This window comes from Trematomus bernacchii, unplaced genomic scaffold (assembly GCF_902827165.1).
Source record: "Trematomus bernacchii unplaced genomic scaffold, fTreBer1.1, whole genome shotgun sequence".
Taxonomy (NCBI): domain Eukaryota; kingdom Metazoa; phylum Chordata; class Actinopteri; order Perciformes; family Nototheniidae; genus Trematomus; species Trematomus bernacchii.
The window spans coordinates 25,496,540-25,517,363 of record NW_022988043.1 but is presented as its reverse complement, the minus strand read 5'-3'; the positions used below and the strand labels follow the sequence as shown (position 1 = coordinate 25,517,363).

Here is a 20,824-nt window from a genome sequence, read left to right as displayed (position 1 = left end):
GTTCCTGAGCCAATAATCATGCAGCATGCTTGTCTATTGCTATACATCGTAGGGGCTTGACGTGAAAACACTATGTCCAAAGCTGTCAGACAGTTTGAACAGGGAGTAGAGGAGAGGGCTGAGCACGCAGCCTTGAGGGGCTCCGGTGTTGAGGATCAGGGTGGAGGATGTGATGTTTCCCACCCGCACTGCCTCGGGTCTGCCCGTAAGGAAGTTCAGGATCCAATCACAGAGGGCGCTGTTGAGCCTGAGGTCTCTGAGCTTGATGACCAGCTTGGAGGGCACAATGGTATTGAAAGCTGAACTGTAATCAATGAACAGCATTCTCACATATGTGTTCCTCTGGTCCAGGTGTGAGAGGGCAGTGTGGATGGTGAGGGCTATGGCGTCGTCTGTGGACCTGTTTGCTCTGTAGGCAAACTGCAGGGGGTCCAGAGAGTTAGGGAGGGAGGAGGTGATGAAGGTTTTACTAACCGCTCAAAGGACTTCATAATGATGGAGGTGAGTGCTGCTGGGCGGTAGTCATTGAGGATGGTGGGTTTTGTCTTTTTGGGGACAGGAGGAATGATGGTGGAGTGTTTAAAGAGAGTTCACCTCATCTGGGGAGTCGCACAGAACAGCAACAATGGCGGGCTGCGTCGGGATAATTCTCATTTTGCTTTTACTCGTAAGAAGCCAGATTAAATTAAAGAACCACTTCTCCAACGTTATACTCTTTTCCAGAGTGTAGTGGTTAATTGTTCATATAAACAGACTTGCTAGATCTGGATCATAGATAATCATTTCATTGGGATCAGTTAACTTGCATTTCCAGGAATAACTTTGGGCAAAAAGGCAATGCAAATCTCTCCTTTTAGAAGTGTAATATGTTAGCTGCTAGATATGTGAAGGCTGCCCAGAGCTCTTACTGATAAAGAAAAAGAGCGCAGTGTATGATACCATTCTTTAACCTTCCTCAACTTTCTATTGGACTTTAACCTTAAAGGTCCCCTATTATACTCTTTTTTTTTTTAAACAATATATCATAGGTCTCAGATATATACAGAAAATGTCTCTGAAGTGTTTGGCTGAAACACCAAACCGAGTATTGCAGCATCCCATAGACCCCTCTGTTTCAGCCCTGTTCCAAAAGTGCTGATTCTGTAGCTTTAAATGCTAATGAGCTGCTGCTGGCCACGCCTCTCTGAGAGATGATTGGTTTAAAAAAACAAAACACAATGGTGCTCTATAGAGAACAGAGATGCTGTGGGTCATTGTGCAATCATTACCTGGGAGGATTCATATTCAAAGGAAAATGATACTGAATTCATGCTAAAACAATCACCAAAGCCAAATGAGTCCATGCATCATGTGTGTTTATGGGTGTGAGTGTTTTTATCAGTTCTGCGGAAGTCACACACCCTGACAGGGTGACCGTTTCATTGGAAGAACATTGAGAAAGAATTGTGGTGCAAGAAGTAAAAAAAGCAGGAATGTACCACACACACACACACACACACACACACACTGCCTCCCCATGACAGTTGCTGCACCTTTGATCCCATACAGTACCAGTCAAAAGTTTGAACACAATTGATTATTTAGATTATTTTTTACATTGTAGATTAATACCGAAGACATCAAAACTATGAAAAAACATAATATGGAATGATGTGGTAGACATAAAGGTGTTAAACAAACCAGTATATGATTTATATTTTATATTTTTCAGAGTAGCCTGCAACCTTGGGCTGCTGTGCTCAGTGTTTTGTCTCCCTGCTCCTGCCTGTTGGCGTCAGCTGATAGAGGTGTTATGGTCCTATGTTCCTGCCTGTTGGCGTCAGCTGATAGAGGTGTTATGGTCCTATGTTCCTGCCTGTTTGCGTCAGCTGATAGAGGTGTTATGGTCCTATGTTCCTGCCTGTTTGCGTCAGCTGATAGAGGTGTTATGGTCCTATGTTCCTGCCTGTTTGCGTCAGCTGATAGAGGTGTTATGGTTCTATGCTCCTGCCTGTTTGCGTCAGTTGATAGAGGTGTTATGGTTCTATGCTCCTGCCTGTTTGCGTCAGCTGATAGAGGTGTTATGGTTCTATGCTCCTGCCTGTTTGCGTCAGTTGATAGAGGTGTTATGGTTCTATGCTCCTGCCTGTTTGCGTCAGCTGATAGAGGTGTTATGGTTCTATGTTCCTGCCTGTTGGCGTCAGTTGATAGAGGTGTTATGGTTCTATGTTCCTGCCTGTTGGCGTCAGTTGATAGAGGTGTTATGGTTCTATGTTCCTGCCTGTTGGCGTCAGCTGATAGAGGTGTTATGGTTCTATGCTCCTGCCTGTTGGCGTCAGTTGATAGAGGTGTTATGGTTCTATGTTCCTGCCTGTTGGCGTCAGCTGATAGAGGTGTTATGGTCCTATGTTCCTGCCTGTTTGCGTCAGCTGATAGAGGTGTTATGGTTCTATGCTCCTGCCTGTTGGCGTCAGTTGATAGAGGTGTTATGGTTCTATGTTCCTGCCTGTTGGCGTCAGTTGATAGAGGTGTTATGGTTCTATGTTCCTGCCCGTTGGTGTCAGTTGTTGCGACAGTTATTGCTATCGGGATGTTAAGAGCATTCCATGGAATATAACAAAAAGTGTATCTCGAGCCGGTTTCTCAAACGTACCTACCCTACCTTTAAGTGTTTCTCAGTTACAAGGTAAATGTTTTAATAAATCAGACACTGATGGTGCAGCACTGTACTGTACCTCTTTATATAGGCATTTTGTCCCTAACAAATAGTTTTTGCGCTGATCAGGGGGTACTTGGCTGACATTTTTTTTCAAAGGGGGTACATTATTGAAAAAAGTTTGAGAACCACTGCTCTAGGAGGAGATTATAGGTGATAAGGTGGGCGGGTGTTACCTTGGTTGGTGATTGGCTAATGGTTGCCCAACCCAAAAAACATAGTGACATCAAAAAGTGGCCGACATCTCAGCTCATTCTCAGACAGGTTTTTATATAGATTGATCAGGACAAAAACGTTTGTTCCTGAAACTTTCCCAATCTCTGAAAACAGAGGGGACACATTTTTGTATAAAAGACATGGAAAAGAGGATTTTGCATAACGGATGACCTTTAAAACAATTCCACATAATTGGATAGAAGTCTTGTTTTTCTAATAGGAATTTCTCTTTAAGCATTTCAAAACTAAACAGCGTTCCCGTCTTTAATTATGTTGCAAAGAATAGTTATTCCTTTGGCTGTCCAATCCTTGAATCTAGTGTCTAATTTATTAGGAGTAAAGTCGGTGTCATCTGCACACCATTTCAGAATTGTAATATGTTCCTCTAATTTATACTCAGTTATGACTGCTTTCCATACTTTAAGAGTCAGTTTTACCCATGGATTTTCAAAGTTATGTATGTAGCCCTGTAGGTCGCTGTCAGCTATGATTGCTTGTATGGGAATGGATCATATTTTCTCTTCCATGGTTTTCCATTGGGCATCATACGATGGATTGCACCAGCATGGGCCTCAACTGTGCTGCCCGGTAATACTCTTTAAGGGAAGGTAGAGCCCACCCCCCCTTTTCTTTTGATAATTGTAAAGTTTTAAAACAAATTCTAGGTCTTTTAGCCTGCCATATATACCTTGATATTATTCTGTCCCACTCGTTAAATTGTTTTTGGTTAATCTCTATTGGTAAGATCTGGAACAAATAAAGTAGTCTTGGCAGTATGTTCATTTTGATGGATTCAATTCTTGAGCTGAGACTAAAGAAAGGGATTAGGTTCCATCTAGCCATGTCCTCCTTAATCTTTTTGTTTAAAGGTGAATAATTGTATTCTGATAGTTCTGAAAGATCCTTTGGTATTATAATGCCTAAATATTGAAATGCTCTGTGTGCCATGCCAAAGGGTATCTATTTCTAATTTCACCTGGTGGGCTGTAGTTGTAAGTAAGCAATTGTGTTTTAGCAATATTGACCTTGTATCCTGACAGTCGACCATATTGTTCAAGTGATTGCATCAATTTAGGGAGAGAGTTTGTTGGTTGAGCCAAAAAAAACTAAATGTCGTCCGCGTAGCAAGCCAGCTTGTGTTCCCGCCCGTGATTAGTAATTCCCCTATTCTCTCCATTTTGTCTTATGTATTGAGCCAATGGTTCCAAGTATAGTGCGAAGAGTAGCGGTGACCATGCACAACCTTGTCTCGAGCCTCTTTCGAGGGTAATGCTATTTGACAAATATCCATTAACTTTAATTCTAGCAGTGGGCTTGTTGTATAATGCCTGTACAGTTTTAATAATTGTGTCATGTATACCAAATCTATGTAGAACTCGATAGAGAAAATCCCAATTTACTGAGTCAAAAGCCTTTTCAGCATCCACGCTTATCATCATTGCCTCAATTTTACTTCTTTGAATGTGGTCTATGACATGTAGTGTCCTTCGTATGTTGTCTTGTGTTTGACGTTGTCGAATAAAACCTGTCTGGTCATTGTGGATCAATTTAGGCAGGAATTGTTCTAATCGTCTGGCCATGATGGAAGTAAAAAGCCTGTAATCCACATTAAGAACAGATATTGGTCTGAATGATCCACACTCCATTTGATCCTTTCCTTTTGGTAATACAGATATTATTGCTTCGTTCCAGCTGGGTGGTGTTTGAGCCTTTTTTAAGACCCAATTGAGTGTTGAGAGTATAATCGGTGTTAACTCGCCCTTAAATTCCTTATACCATTCTGCCGTATAGCCATCTGATCCTGGTGACTTGCTTAGTTTGAGTTTACTTATTGCAATTTTTAATTCACCTTCAGTTATGTCGACAGTCATCATTTTATTTTGTTCTTCATTGGGGGTCGGCAGATCTATGGAGCTTAAGAAAGTGTCATTTTGAGTAAGGCTGCCCCCTGGAACTCCAGAGTACCATTTTTTTGTAGAATGCTTCAAAAGCTTCCTGGATATCACTTAATTTGGTTTTTATTATTTTGGTTCTTGGATCCCTGATTTTGTGGATTGTATTCTCTGCTATCTTTTTTTTCAGTTTCCATGCCAGTACTTTCATAGATTTAGTCCCGCTTTCATAGTACCTCTGTTTAAGAAACATTAGTTTTTTTCTCAATTTCTTGTGTAGCCAAATTGTTCATTTCGTTCCTTATTTTCTTAATCTCCTCCAATGCATCCTGAGTCTGTCTAATTTTGTGTTTTCTTTCTAGTTCCTTCAATTTATTTTGTAAATCCTCTTGTTCTTTATTCCTTTTTTTTTTCTTGTATGAGGACAGTGCTATAATTTTCCCTCTAAGAACAGCCTTTAAAGCATCCCACAAAATGGGAGGGGAAACCTCTCCATTATCATTGAACTCCAGGTAAATCAAATCAAATCAGGTTTTATTTATAAAGCACATTTAAAAGCGATTTTTGGTCGAGCCAAAGTGCTGTACATGTAATAAAAACACATTACTACAATCACAATAAAAGACAATAAATTACAACAGATATATATCAAAAATAAAAATGAAACGCAAGGAAAAGTCAGGAGTCGTACTCCGCTCTAACTAGAAGGCCAGAGAGAAGAAGTGTGTTTTTAGTGTAGATTTAAAAACCCCTAGGGTCTGGGCCGACCTCACATGGAGGGGCAGAGTGTAGAGAGGTAAAGGCCGATCTCCTTCTTAATTTGTTCTTTAACATAGGGATCATTGAGTAAACTTGAATTTAGTTTCCATAGATTATTCTTTGGTCTTAGGTCCAGATAAACTGTCAGATATATGGGTGCATGGTCACTTAAATCTATTGATCCAATTCCACACGTGTTTATTTTATCTTTATCTTTACCAAATGTTATGAAATAATCTATTCTCGTGTATGAAGAGTGAGGGGCGGAATAATGAGTATAGTCTCTTCTGTTAGGAAATAGGTCCCGCCATATATCAATCAGACCAACATCTTCAAACAGTTTGTTAACTTTCTTATGTAGAGATTTAGTACCATTAGTTTTCTTCCTAGAACAGTCTAATTCAGGTTGTAAGTGCACATTTAAGTCCCCCCCGCATATTAGAATACCTGTAGTTTCCATTATAATGACATCAACAATTTTCTGGAAGAAATTAAAATCACTTTCATCTGATTATTATTGACCGTGGTTTGTCTCCTGGTCCCCCGGGGGGCTTTGGGACGAGCGACCGGTGCGCCCTCTCGATGTGGAGCTCTGTAGCGGGGGGAGGTCAAGGGTGTCCCGTAGTAATTTTTCCACAAAGTCCACCATAGACGTTCCCTCCTCACCTTCGGACACATTATATATCCTTAAATTCTCCCGTCTAGATCTCCCTTCTTGGTCGAGTAGTTTGCTTTCTTGCCGAGTCAGCACTTTCATCATCTTAGCTAGCACCTGCTCCACGTTTTGAACACGGTCTTCCATCTTTTCAATTCGTGTCTCTGCCTCGGCTATTTTTGTATTAACGTTGGTAAGCTCAGCCTTAATATCGCTTAGTTGTCGTTTCGTGTCCTTTCGAAAGTCCCGTATCTCCTCCAAAACTTTGGCTATACCCAATGAGCTAGTGCTAGCTTCGCCATCTTGTACCTGCGTAGGTGAGCCGTTATTCGTTTTTTCTTCATTTCCAGGTTGTCCATCGGCTTTTTTATTGGTTCCATCCCTTCTTCCCATTATTGCCCCACTGCCAAGTCGCTTATTCTCAGAGTTTGTTTTATTTGACGACCTTACGGGGTTAATTAACTATTACTTTGGAGGAGCTGCTATCTTAGGCTGCCATTCAGGGCGATGACGTCACCGGAACCCGTGTTTGTTCTTTTCAAACTTTTTGTATTAGCTTTGTTGATCTTATACCATTGATAACAAAAACCTTTTAACTAGGGATGTCCCGATCATTTTTTTTTGCTCCCGATCCGATTCCGATCATTTGATTTTGACAATCTGCCGATACCGATTTTTCCCGATCCGATCTTTATGCAATGCATTAAGAGAAAAAAAAAAGGAGAAAAGCATTCAAGTTGTCCCTTAAACCCCACGTTCTCCACCACAGATAACGGCTGGTCATCCAACGCGATGAATTCAGCTATCTTGGCTGTTATTTTTTTGGCCTTTTCATTGTTCTGGCGCAGTTTCTCTTTCCTTTTTAAAAGTCTCTGAAAGTGTTGGTTGTTTCAGTGCCGTTACCTGAATGGCCGCTGTGTACTCGTTGTGTTGTTGTTGGTGTTGGTGTTTGTTTCTCAGGTGGCGTATTAGATTGGTCGTGTTGAACGTAGCTCTGTTCTTTCCACCACGCGGAACCTCCGCCTTGCAAACATTGCATCTGGCTGTTACACTGCCTTCGCTTTCAATTTTATAATACTTCCAAACTCCTGACATTTTCTCTGTCCCGACTCCCGAGTCACCAGCTGAACGTAGCCTCTCGTTAGCTTACTGCTACTATTAGACACTGCGCCCTGCCCACTCTGTTGCCAGATTTGAGAGAAATAAGCAACCAGGTCTATGAAAACAAGCCCAAAAGAAGCAACACATACATGATGTTGTGTAATTTTAAACCAAAACTAAGGCCTCAGGATGACTTTAAGACGTGAACATGGTCATTTTTGTTTTGTAACATTAGATAAAATAAGAAAAATATTTTATTAAAAAAAAAAAAAAAAAAAAAAAAAAAAAAGATTCCCGATCCCCGATTTTTTTCTCCCGATTCCGATCTTTTGAAAATCACGTGATCGGCTCCGATCCCCGATCACGTGATCGGATCGGGACATCTCTACTTTTAACCCTTTGGAGTCCTGGGCTAATTTGGCCGTTTTCGCATACTTTTGATTTGTCTTACTAAACCCCATTAAGAAATGTTTGGCATGTCAATGTTTGGTATCTTTTTTTTAAGGACAACCTCACCTATATAACCTGATAGTTATTTTTTTCATTTTGAGATACTATATGAACATTTTGGACCCAAAATCACAAAAAAATTAAAAAAACGGATTTTGAAAATTATATTATTTTTTATATAGGTAACACAAACATGGACAACGAAACAATTTGAAAGCTGGAAATATATACATGGGATGTCACTATGATAATGTGAAAGTTTGATTGAGGTAGCATGAACCTATATACACATTTTATGAACAAATAACAGGTGTATCCATAGGCGTTTTTTCCTCATTTCTCAAGTTCTGTCAACAGTGACACAGTAGGCACAACAAAACATTTAAAAGCTTAAATAATGTACATTGGATTTCATTCTGATAAGGCAAATATATTATTATATTATTATAAATATAATATATATATATATATATATATATATATATATATATATATATATATATATATATATATATATATACACATTATGTACAAAAATCTGTTTTTTCTGTCTTTATCTGTGCCACGCTTCAAAGCAGTTTCTGTCAACTACGACACAGAGGGCAACATCACAGGCTCCTCCTCCTCCATGTCAAAAAACAAGCTTATAGCTTGACTCGCGTTCAGATTTCTCTTCATCATAGTTGAATCTTCAAAACTCTAAATCTATCTAACTATATCTAAATTCTCAATGTTTGTCTGTCACTTTACTTCAATCGCCGTCTCTCTTCGTCTCCCGCCGTCTCTCTTCGTCTCCCGCCGCCCGCCGCCTGTCTTCGTATATCTTCGTTTCTCTCCATTCCCTGCCGTCTCTCTTTGGTTCCCGCCGTGCCTTTTCGTCTCGTTACGTATCACTCTGTTTACCTGATTACCTCACCCCCTCCCTGGTAAATACATCCTGTTGAGCAGGATCTACAGTTTCCAGTATTTTCCGTTTCGTAAAATGATAAAATACGGCGAAGATATTAAAATATGTGCTTCCATTTTTCATACTTTTGAAATATATTTGTATTAACTTTGTCATCGTATCTCCGTGTTTACTGGGTCTTTTTGCATGAAACAAAGACTGGCATATAGTTTCAAGCCAGTACTTTCGACGGAAACACACGGCAATGTTGTCCGGACTGTTGTTTTTATGCGGCACCGGCTTGAACAGGTCATGTGATCTGATCACGCCGGCGTGACGGTCGACTCCAAAGGGTTAAGATGAGTGTTGACCAAGTCTTAACATTTAGCCATGTAAGCAAACCCTGAAACTGTAATGCTCATTCTTTGACACACAATGTCAAGCCAATGGGCATTACCGAGTGCAAACACGTCCACAATTATTGTGGTAATTATAAAATAATAATTTGTAATCTAAATGTAGAACCTTTCTAGAACACTGTCAGTACTGTGATAACAATCTGTGCGTGTGTGTTTCAGCTCAGACCAGGGAGGTGATGGGGGAGTTTGGCCGTCTGTATGAGCAGCAGTATGCCGTGGCTCTCTTCAACAAAGTTCGCTTTGACATAGAAGGAGGAGCTGGCCCACAACCTCAGCTGCTACACCGCAAGGTAAGACCTCTTCCACCTCTCTGCACGAACATGCCCTCCACACATTGCACACACTCGCTATAGTATTACATATGTTTATATTCCCTAACTTTTCATTCAAAGCACATCAACAGCTTTACAAGTTCATCAGCAATTCATTAAAACGCAACTCATTCTGCCAGTGTTGGTCACATTAGCTAGTTGAGTTACATCAGTGCCAGGTCCCGCACGCTGCCAGACCGTCCGTTAATTTCTAACTTTAACCAGCACAGCTCTTTGAGAGACAAACAGACTTCATATACTTGCTGTTTTGGAGTTCCAGGTGAACTTGTGGAAGCCATCACTGTAGGTGTGGTGAGGCCAGTGATGCCTGCAGAGAGGGTAACGCTTCATTTTGGCATTTTCTTTAAGGGAAATTGCATGTAGGGCTTTTTGCGTTTTAGTCATGTTTCAACATTTAGTTTAACTTAAAGGTCACCTACCAGGCTATTTTTAGGCAATATATATATAAAAAACTTATCTATGAAGTGTTTTGGTCAAAAAAACAAACAGATCACCCATTCTAGCCATGCCTCATATCCCTCTATTTCTCTTCCTGTTACAAAAGTGCTGATTCTGGGTATAAACAGGTTTCTCTTGAGAATGAGACCCTGTGTCTCAATGAGATTTTCACCTGTATAAATAAAGGCTAAATAAAATAAATAAAGCTTTTTTTTTTTTTTTTTTTTTAACTGAAAAAATAAATAAATAAGAGGTGGCAGAGCTTATGCCGGCTCATGCGGGACCTGGCAGGATACTGTCTAAAATGCTGCGCTGATGAAACGCAAGGATTATTAGATCAAGGATTATTTCTGAAACAGTATGGAGCTCAAAGGCTTTCTCTCTTGCCGGTTATACCACAAAGTGAGTTCCTTTTCATTTCCTGCTTCTTCACACACATGCTCTCTCCAGTACAGGTTAGCTCTGAGTGTTAGCGATGCTAATGTAAACACCGACCATATTATGTCCAAAACAGTCGGGCATTGTTTCTGATAGTGCTGTGCGTCCGCCGCCGATATTACGTCACATCGGCCGCAAATCTGGATCAGCTCCGTTGTACCCCCATTTTTAGAGATTTGGGTATGGAGGAAAAGAGAGGGTTTTATTTTCTGACGCTGCGTGAGTTCCCTGACACACCGGGGACACATATTTATGTATAAAAGACATCAAAAAGTGCATTTTGCATGATAGGTCTCCTTTAACATATATGTGGCAATAAAGGTAAATCCAGCAACTGTCACACGGTGTGCTGTGTTCTGCAGCCACTGGAGAAACTCCTTTCTTGATCCCTATGTTATTATTTGTTTCCATTGTCAGACAGAATGCTAGTAAATATCTTTGTCTGCTTTTTACTGTCTGGAGACTGATTATATCCTTGTTTACGAGTGTAGTGAGAAATGCAGTCACCTTGCTTGAGGAAAACATTGTTAGTCTGGTGTTTGGGGATTAAGAAACCACTTCTAATGGCACATTTTAGATGTGTATTTCTATAAAATATAAACACTGTCTTTTTCCTGCTTCTCTGGCAATAACAAAAGCTCCTATGGCCTCCTGCTGTGCAGTCAACTGTCATGAAAATATTTTTGCTTCTATAAGGTTTGTTGTCATTCACAGATTCCTTTGGAAAACAAATCAATTTTCTCTGGCTCGCTCTTTCACTATCTGGAGGAGAACAAGAAATGGAGGAACCGCTTCGTCTTTGTTCCAGACTCCTACAACCTCAACTTTTACGACAGCAAAGCAGTGAGTCTCTCAAATCTGGTTTACATTATTCTGCTTTGACTCACTTTCTAACATGTTAACTATTCTGCCCAGGCCCACGACAGACACCTCCACCCCAAAGGAACCATCAACTGTGCCGGCTACAAAGTGCTGACCTCCGTGGAGCAGTACCTGGATCTGTTCAGCAGCAGCAGCCTGCCTGGTGAGAGGAGGGTGAGGGGTCGGGGGACAGAGGAGACATGTTATGATAATCATTTTATTGAGATGTTTTTCTATTTCAGGTTAGAATAAACAAACAGTTTTCATATGTATTCAACTGTTACTGACACATTATCACCTTGTGTTTGTTTATGCATTTGCCAGGTGTTAATTCTTCATAACTTGGGTTTGATGATACTAGGGCTGCCAACAGTCAAAAAAGTGATGGCCTGTATATTTCCTAATCCTCCGGTATCACTAATTGTTGCCGTTTCATTTGGCAATAACTTTGGTTGTGTTACTGCAAATGGCATGATTTTTTTGTAACAAGGCTATTTTCTCGATATATTTTGGAATTTTAAATTTTTTAAATGGGTCTATTATTTACTGTGTACATTTTTTTTGTTATCACAGTCTTTGCATTGACCCGAAGACACATTTTGAGTTGTATACACTGTTAGAAAGAGGAGATTCATAGCTTTCTAATGATATCGGGATTGTTTTTGTACTCCAAATATTAAGCGAAATATGTCACATTATATAATGACTGTCACCGAGTCATCATTTTGAGAAAAAGGCCTTTAAAGTTTCCTCTTCTCTGGAATCCATCGATCTGATTGGTTATTAGCAAATTATCAAAATACTACGGAGGGAAGATATTTTCGTTTGGATTACTGGTCGTGTGTGTGTGTGTGTGTGTGTGTTACGGGGAAAAGTACTCCGGTGTGAAAGCGCCTAATGAGTTTAAAAAGCTGAATATTTCAAAAAGTATAAAATATTTTGAAAAAGTTGAAAGTTTCCCATCATGTGCTGAAAAGGCTGAATATTTTGATATTGAATGGTTTCTGTAGCTGAAAGTATGCTGAAGTTATTGAGAGCCAAAGTATTGGTTGAAATAAGAAGAAGATTCAAGATTTGAAGAACTATAGTGGAATGCTGTAAACAGCATTCGCACTAATAACTCATTTTCGCTGTTTTTATCATGAAAAACAACAGTGATTTAATTATTCTAAAGGGCATTTCAAGGGTTAAAATCCTGAAAATTATTACATTTTTTATTAGGGCTGAAGTTGCTTTAAAGATTGAACCCAAAAAAGTGGTGAAAAAACATTTGTTGTTTTTATCAAAGTTTTTGCCAGTGGACATTTTTGTCCCGAATGACTAATTGGAGTAGTCCAATCGAATGATACCGGAGGGCTAAGCACTTTCATTAATATTGTTTGTAAACATAATGAGGTCAAAACAATATGTGAAAGGAAAATGAATAAGCAGCTAGGAAAAGACGGCTGCAGTGCTTATAGAATCATAAAGCTCTCAGGGATGTGTCTTTATGCAACTATTGAAGCTCCTTTTATTAGCATTTTGAAAATACAAACATCTCTTCTGGTGGCGGTCACTCCCGGGTCATTTCGTCCCTCATCCTACCTTAAGGAAACATGCAGGTAAAAAACTGTTATTGTTATTCATTGAAGATAATGAATGCTTAAAGGAGAGGTGTCATGCTTTTCCAGTTATTACCCGTCCCCTTGTGTGTTATGAAGGTTTTTATGCATGTAAACGGTGTGCAGAGTCAAAACCCTCAAAGTACACCCTGTAGCGAGTAAAACTCTAACACAGAAAATACCTCCCCAAAACGCCTCGTTAGAGATACGTCACTGTCCATTTGATTCTTCCATTTCGTTCCGGGTACGGCATGATGTCATGCCGTACCCGGAACGAAATGGACCAATCTGTGGAGCCGTTACGTTACGTCCGCGGAGCCGTTACATTAAGCCCCCGCTGATTGGTCCAAATTGACCAATCCACGGACTTCCTCACACGTGGCAGCTCTGCTGATTTCTCCTCCCTGGCTGCAGGCTGATAACAGACAGTTGGGATTGCGGCAAAATTCTCTCTGCAGACCCATTCTCACAGCGTTTATCAACCTTTTTCTTACTCAATATCAAGCCACACTTATTGTTTTTACTTCGGCTGTGAGTTTGTGTGTGCTCAGGATGAGTTTGGCTGTGTTTCGCTATGTATCCTAAACAAGGAAACAACACCTCCACGGAGCTCAGCGCGATTCACAACGTCCTGACCAATCAGAGCACACTGTGCTCACAGGGAGGGTGGGGGCTGGAGCTATTGGAGCTACAACGAGCCGTTAAAGGCAGAGAGTGAAATTCAGTGAATACACGTAGTTTACAGAGATGCTGTATGAGAAACCAATGTGAGTTTGGAAAAATGCACAGTATAAATCTATTTTAGTAGACCTCAACAATGGAATTATGATCAGTGGAAATGGCCATGACACCTCTCCTTTAAGGCTAACCTGGCTTCGTCACTTTACTCAATGAGAGAGAAATGTCCCCTCGAGGCTAAACGTTTAGGTTGCTCTGAAGAGTACTTTGTAATGTTTAATCTACTATAAGGGCAAACCTGGGGAACAAGGGGGTGAGGGCCGCAAAATCTATATTTAGCTTGATTTCCCTCATAATTGTTGTTCTTTCATGGATGAGGGTTAATTTGTGCTTGGTACAACTCAAATAAATCGAGGTGAAAGAGAGTACATTGCAGATTGACAAATAAAATATCTTAGCAGGGGCCGAGCCAGCTTCATTATGCCCCCCCTCGGTGAGATTATGTTGTGTACATTTCTGCAGGTATGGAAGCCAAGGTGGGAAGCTCCCCCTTCCTGAAGTGTGCCACCCAGTTCCCTCTGATCCTCTGGCACCCGTACGCCCGGAGCCAGTCCTTCTGTGTGGTGACGGAGGCGGAGCAGAGGAAGTGGCAAGCCGTGCTCCAGGACTGCGTCAGACACACTAATGATGGTGAGTCCTGCCAGCTAAACATCAACACGCATTCCTGCAGACACACATGGTTATGAATACGTTTGGGAAACAAAAACGTATTACCCTTTTAGTATCTTTACAAATGCTCCAAATGAGTCTTCATCTTGGATGCACCCTGACACATCAGCAGGGTTAGAAGGAGGATAAATGTGAACGGAGTTCTGTGATCTCGTCTGCAGCTGCAGGGCTGCCAGCTCAAAGGAGGCTCAAACAGCATGTGCACTTTTAAGAAATGCATGTACCAACATTTTTTTTCCTTCACCAGGACTTTTTAACTGAAACATTTGTTTCGATTGTCTTTTTTTCTTCTCTGCTCCCATGGCCTCCGGCAGATGCCATATATTTTTTTGTTTAGTTTGGAGTGAGATAGTGAAATCAATCTGAAGAGGACCCCTTTAAAATATATAGCAAAGCAATGACTAAAGGAAATGATGAATTTTGTAATGTAAATTGAGCTGACTTCCCCTTTATTCATTCTTAAACTGAACATTGAGACTATATGTTTGATTTGGATGTAAATCTTGGTTTTCACATCAGTCGATATTAACAGTCATGTGAGACTAGTTAAGAAACACATTGTTAAAAATATGAATTAGTTGTTAGCTCAACAGAAGTAACAAGTGTATCTATCATCCTTAGAAACCAGACCATAAGGGGCAGCATGGTTAGCCTGCTGTGGAACATGAACATGTGTTTCTTCAGGTTGTGTTACTGCACCCCCCCTGCTCACTGAAACTGAGCGCCATCACAGCCCCCCTTTAACCAGTTCTGGCACTTGGAAAGGAGACACAGCTGAATGACTTCATATGTTCTCCGTGAGACCTGACTTTAACAGCTCCGTTAAACAAGGTGTGAGTCAACCAACCTCACACCAGGTCCACTAGTCCACTAGTCCCAAAATTCTGAATTTTGTCCTCTGGGTTGTAAGATAAAAGAAGAAACTAGCTACTTCTGGTTTGTTTGAAAGCGGCTCATACCATTTAAGGCTCCATCTAAATACTAACCCGCTTTTCGAGAGGGTCCTCACAATTTCTGTCTCTGCATCTACTAGGAAATCTGGCCCCCCCCCAGTCCCGCCCCCGCACATACTTCCTGGCTTTGTCATAGTCTGGAGTTCTCACACACTGTCCAATCTGGCTGAACACAATTTCAGCTTTAGCATGTATTCTTTCCCAAAGCACGCTTTTTCCTGATTTGTATTATTCTTTGGTTGCCACAAAACCTTTTAGAATTTGGCAAAGTTAAACTTGAACCCCCTTTGTATCATAGAAGCAATAGGCTTTTTCACAACCTAAATACGGAATTCTTATAGCTGAAAAATGTGTTATCAATAATCTTGAGGCCCCATTCTGCTTTCCTGTAGTGTGTTCTATAGGTTTTTGTGGTCTGCAAAGACTTAAATCCCTGTATCCCCCCCCCCCCCTCCTGCCTGACACACTTTGATTGCAGTCCTTTGTTAACTTCAAGAACATAGTGACATCACTATGTAACACTCGCGCTCCTACTGGCTACTGCTCCAACACATTGTACATAGGCTAAGGGGCGGGACATCTCTAAGCGGTTGACCAATCATAGCAGAGCCGGCCAGCTAACCAATCAGAGCAGACTGGGCTCTGGTTTCAGACAGAGGGTGAAAAGAGGTGCTGCAGCACAGGCAGTATGACAAAAAGAAAGAGCTTTTTGAACATTAAAGCATGGAGACATGTCCCAGGAGCGACGTTAATATGAAGCTGAACATTTCAATAACGGGGCCTCTTTAACAACGGCTCAGTTTTATCTCAAGTTAACCATGATTCAGTGAAGCAGCTTTATAGAATTTAAAATCATTAATTTAAAATTGTAACTTATGCTTTTCCTTATTGACACATCAGCATGTTATCGGCTTGTGCCAACAAGTCATTGATTTTCATATTCAGACGTTTCTTAATTCAAGCAAGAAACTTTCCTCCACATGTCCAAATGGATTGTGTGCTCAAATGCTAACCGCTACTCGTATTCCCATGGCAGGTTTGACAGAGGACAATAAAGTACAAACTCCAGCCTTCACTGATGCAGTACGACTCTATCGCCAAGCTCAAGGGCACTATGGCACTTGGGAGATGATGTGTGGTGTACCATCACAGGTAAGCATGGCAGTACATCATCTACACTGTCCTCTGTCTCTGGATCTGCCCTGAACTTTTAAGTTGGAATGACCCAATACAGTTCCAAAATATACCCGGCCTGGTTCCTCTTTTGTAGTGGGTGGTAAAAAAACACGTTACATTAATCCTGCCTGATTTCAGAATCAGTATATGGTTTATTGCCATGTAGGATTTCATCTTAAAGGGGGATTTTCAAGAAATATATAAATATATAACCATAACAATACAAATGTTAAAAATATACTTTAAGAAAAAAGTACTAAAACAAATATGTACATAATAAGGGTAAAATATACAATATATAAAAGTGAACTATTCAATATCTACAATCCTTTTTTTTTTTTTTAAATGTGTCCCGCTAACCTGGTTTCCTGTGTTCAAGAGCATCTGGTGCTTTGTGACCCCTGAAAGGTCATCCAGGCCTCTGCTTCTATTCCTCTGCCTCAAATCCACAATCACATCACGTTATCATGTGACATGATTTATAGGGTTATAGACATAAGAACATGTCTTACTTTAATGCATTTAGTTGTGGTAGCATTTGTCCATCCTTTTGTAATACTTAAATCTTATTCCATGCATTTAGTTATTTTGAAACATTAGGTTATGTTTTTTGATGACGATGATTTGAAGTACATTTTAATGGGGCTGGACATGGTCCTAAGCACAGAAACAAAAGTATTTGTTGTCCTGTAAACACAACAAATCTGAGTTTTTAAAGCTAAATCTCAATGTGCAGAGTGCAGAGAAGCATTATCTCTGTGATGAGTGAGATAGGACTAAGGCCCAGAAACAACCAGAGATAACTTCAATGACCCATGGCGTCTAGCTGAGTCTGAGTATAGCTGAATGACTTCATATGTTCTCTGTGAGACCTGACTAACAGCTCTGTTAAACAAGGTGTGAGTCAACCAACCCCCAACAGGTCCACACAGAGGCTTCTGTCGGAACACTGTGGGGTTACGGAAGGCCCGGTTCACCTGAAGAGTTGTGGGCCCCTATTGAGTCCTGATAACCATTTTCTATATCCTTACATTTGACACTTTATCCAGTCCAACATGTGTATGTGGTTAGTGAGGTGACTGTGATTGTGTTTGTGTGTCTTGTAGATCCTGGCTAACCTGGTGATGGAGGGCCTCCTCCCGGAGTTGAGGGAGCTCATCTCCCCCCGCCTCAAAGGCAAGCTACACGAGAGGCAGAGAAACTGGATGCTGGTGAGAGACTACTACCTACACATTGTGTGGAGAAAACATGTGTCTAGTTGTACACGGTTGCATAAATCGCTGACATGTTGAGCAAATGGATCATAGGAAACATCATGGGTCTTACCCACCAGTGATGGAAACAGCCAGTCTATGCCTGTATGATAATGTCCAGCTCATATCAGAAAAGACAAGTAGTGCAGAAGAGCATGTGTGATTGTTACGTTCCCTCCTGGACTAGTGGTCCCAAAGGGAAGTAACAAAATATAAAATAACCGGGAGAGAGGAAAACTGATTGCTGAAGCCACAAGGTGATGTTTAATAAGCAAAAAGTAAAGAGGGCTCACCAGCCAATTTGCAAAGTAAACTTAAGGTAAACTGAGAACAACTTTCTTATAAAAGAAAGTGACTAAAGTAAAACAATACACAAAGATACACTGGAGGGAGACAATCAGGGGGAGAGGGGGAGAGAGACACCCACAAACACAACACGGCACGTAACAGTGATTCACACAGACTGAGCGACTGAAGGACCAGGATGTTCTGTTCCCAACATGTGGTTCCTGTATGTGTGTAGATCAGTGATGCAGTGTACAGCCTGGTGCAGGGGCAGTGCCAGGCCCAGTATCAGGCGGTGGTGCAGAAGTGTGAGGCAGCCTGCTCCTCTCTGGAGGCGTCCATACGGTGCGACATGGACCAGATCATCTCCTCCAAGGAGCACGTCAGCAACAAGATCAGAGGTCAGCCTTCTCTCTTCATGAAATCCTTTTCAGACTTCTCTTCTTTAATCCCTGTTTTTATGCATTCCAAGGCCTGTTTGTGATGCTCTGACTGATAAATGAAATTAATGTAGTCTTACCCCCCTAGAGCAGTGACCAGCAACTTATTTTATTTTTTTACAACGTCTCGTGAGTAATGTGCAGTACCGGAGTCCAACAGAGAGACAGTAGACAGTAGCCTTCCCTGCCTTGAAGAAGAAGTGATCCTTCATTGTGAAGAGCCGTCCCGCTTCGACAGAGTCCAACAGGGAGGCAGGAGCTGCTGGACAGCAGAGATGGGGTCGTTACTAAAAAAAAAGTAATATATTACATATTACATATTACTTTTAAAAAAAAAGTAATATATTACACTACTTCGTTACTCTCTACATAAAGTAACTCGTTACTTTACTCGTTACTTTACTCGCAGGGCCGGCCCGCCCCTCCCTACAGGCAGATCACGCAGACTGCTAAAGTTTCAAATGTTCTCTTTAGTTCAGTTTCCATTGTCGCATAAGACTGATCCAGATAGCTCTGACTATGGCTGTCCTCTGTCTCCTGCTATCTGTATTTTGCGCAGTATATCTCTGAACGATGCGATGGTGATTCCACTGTGCAAATGGGCAACATTACCTCTACTATGAAGGATGCTACAAGCCTGTCCATCTCTGCTTTGGTTACCGGTCATTTTTGCTGCTTCGGAGTCGGCGGCGGCGCACTCACAACATCCTCACTCTGGGTTCGGGGGTCCGGTCCTTAGCTATTAGCTTCACCTTAGCATGTGTTCTTTGCAGGTGTTTGTTGAGGTTTGACGTGGTGTTTGCAGCAGTGGATAACAGCTTCTGGCCTGGACACAGTTTGCACCTCACCGTCACATTCCTGTCTATTCTTCGGACGAACTCAAAATAATGGGCATACCTCCACCCCTCGAAAGTTATCGCTGACTCTGCCATGTTTATGCAGCACTGCACGTGGAGATGTGGATGCACATACTTTGTAACGCGTTATACCCAACTCTGCCAGTAGCCTAGAAGTGATCCTTCGTTAGCGTGAAGAGTCTGCTAAGCTTTATGCGCTCCGCAGTACCTGAGCGTGCTCCACTAGCCTGCTTTAACCATTTTATCTGCCGTTGGTTTGAGTGGCATGTTTTTGCTCAAAAGTCAACACAACGATCCCATTTATCCCAGCCAGTGAATGACAAACGGAAATAATCTTTGGACTTTCAAATGTCCGACTGACTGTGTGGGGTTCAGAGTCCTTCAAAAATAAATAGAGAAACACGGATCAGATCTCTCTTCCTCTCACGTTCCTCCCCACAGAGGTGGTCCTCCCAAAGGCTGAGAAGCTGCTGAAGGTGAGCATCCAGCCCTACATCAGCTCCATCCTGGACGCCCTGATGGAGCCCACCAGCCGAGGTTTCTCTGAGGTCCGCGACGTGTTCTTCAGAGAGCTGGTGGACATGAGCAAGAACTCTCTGAACAACGGCACCAAGGAGGCCGTAGCACAGGTGAGGAGAGAGAGAAACAGGTTTATTAAAGCATCAAACTCTGAAATACAAACGATTTATGTCCATTATGGTTTGTGAAACAGATGTATTAATTAATTCAAATGTAAAATAATACTCTGCCCCCCCTTCCTCTCCTTAAGCACATGGAGAAGATCTCCATGCTGGCCTTCCACCCGGTGAAGATGCAGAGCTGCTATGAGAAGGTGGAGCCGCTGAGTCTGGAGGGTCTGCAGCAGAGGTTTGACGTGTCCAGCCCCTCAGTGTTTGTCCAGAGGGCCCAGATCCTTATGAGAGAGGTGACACCCTGACACTGCACTTACCCATGTTGCTTTGCTTCCATCAATGGGGTTAGTCAGGGATGTCACAAGAACATTAGTTGTTTATAAAACTGCACTTTTTATATATGGACAAAGCAAGTTCGACCAGACAACGGCCCTTATTTATTCACTAACATTTCTTACATTCAAAAGTCATGAATCCTTAATTCGCCCCACAGCAGGGAAATGTACATATATTGCATATAGATGTTGTGACAGTGTTTGGTTAAGTTACAGTTTGAGGCGACGACAGTTGTTATTTCTATAATTGAAACGTTTTTGTCAGCTTTCGCAAGAGTTTCATTGCAAAATATGCCTTGTTATCATTATAATTATATGTGCTTAGAAAACTTCATTGTGTTGTCAGTCCACAATTTGGAGTTTGGAGTGAACCATTTACCATTTCAACTAGAAAGCCCTTTTTTATACACTGCTCAAAAAAAATAAAGGAACACTTTTTCAGAGTATAGCATTAAGTCAATTAAACTTCGATCTGATGTGTTTTCAAAGTGTTCCTTAAATATTTTTGAGCAGTGTAATTAAGGGGATCCAACCCTTTTCTTTTGTTCCTCGTGAAGATACAAATAAAATCAGGGTGCTGAGTGAATAGGATGAAATATCAAAAAGATCACTTGATTCCTCAATACATGAGGTTTTCCACCTCGGAACAAAGCGGAATGACCTTGGTCTTGCATATCTCTTGAAGAACTCTGAAAAGGTAGTTTGTATATGTATTGAAACACAGCTGCAACAAAACACCAAAT

General features: G+C 41.2%; 1 protein-coding gene across 1 annotated transcript in view; it reads left to right on the top strand.

The window, feature by feature from the left end:
- niban2b (niban apoptosis regulator 2b) overlaps window positions 1–20,824 on the top strand; it is a 43,133-nt gene that overhangs the window by 10,408 nt on the left and 11,901 nt on the right. Inside the window, exons 2-10 of the mRNA XM_034118107.1 lie at window positions 9,233–9,363; window positions 10,996–11,124; window positions 11,197–11,305; window positions 13,944–14,111; window positions 16,140–16,255; window positions 17,386–17,490; window positions 18,056–18,218; window positions 19,556–19,743; window positions 19,884–20,039. Of these exons, the coding sequence (XP_033973998.1) occupies window positions 9,233–9,363; window positions 10,996–11,124; window positions 11,197–11,305; window positions 13,944–14,111; window positions 16,140–16,255; window positions 17,386–17,490; window positions 18,056–18,218; window positions 19,556–19,743; window positions 19,884–20,039 (1,265 nt within the window). The remainder of the gene's footprint in view (window positions 1–9,232; window positions 9,364–10,995; window positions 11,125–11,196; window positions 11,306–13,943; window positions 14,112–16,139; window positions 16,256–17,385; window positions 17,491–18,055; window positions 18,219–19,555; window positions 19,744–19,883; window positions 20,040–20,824) is intronic.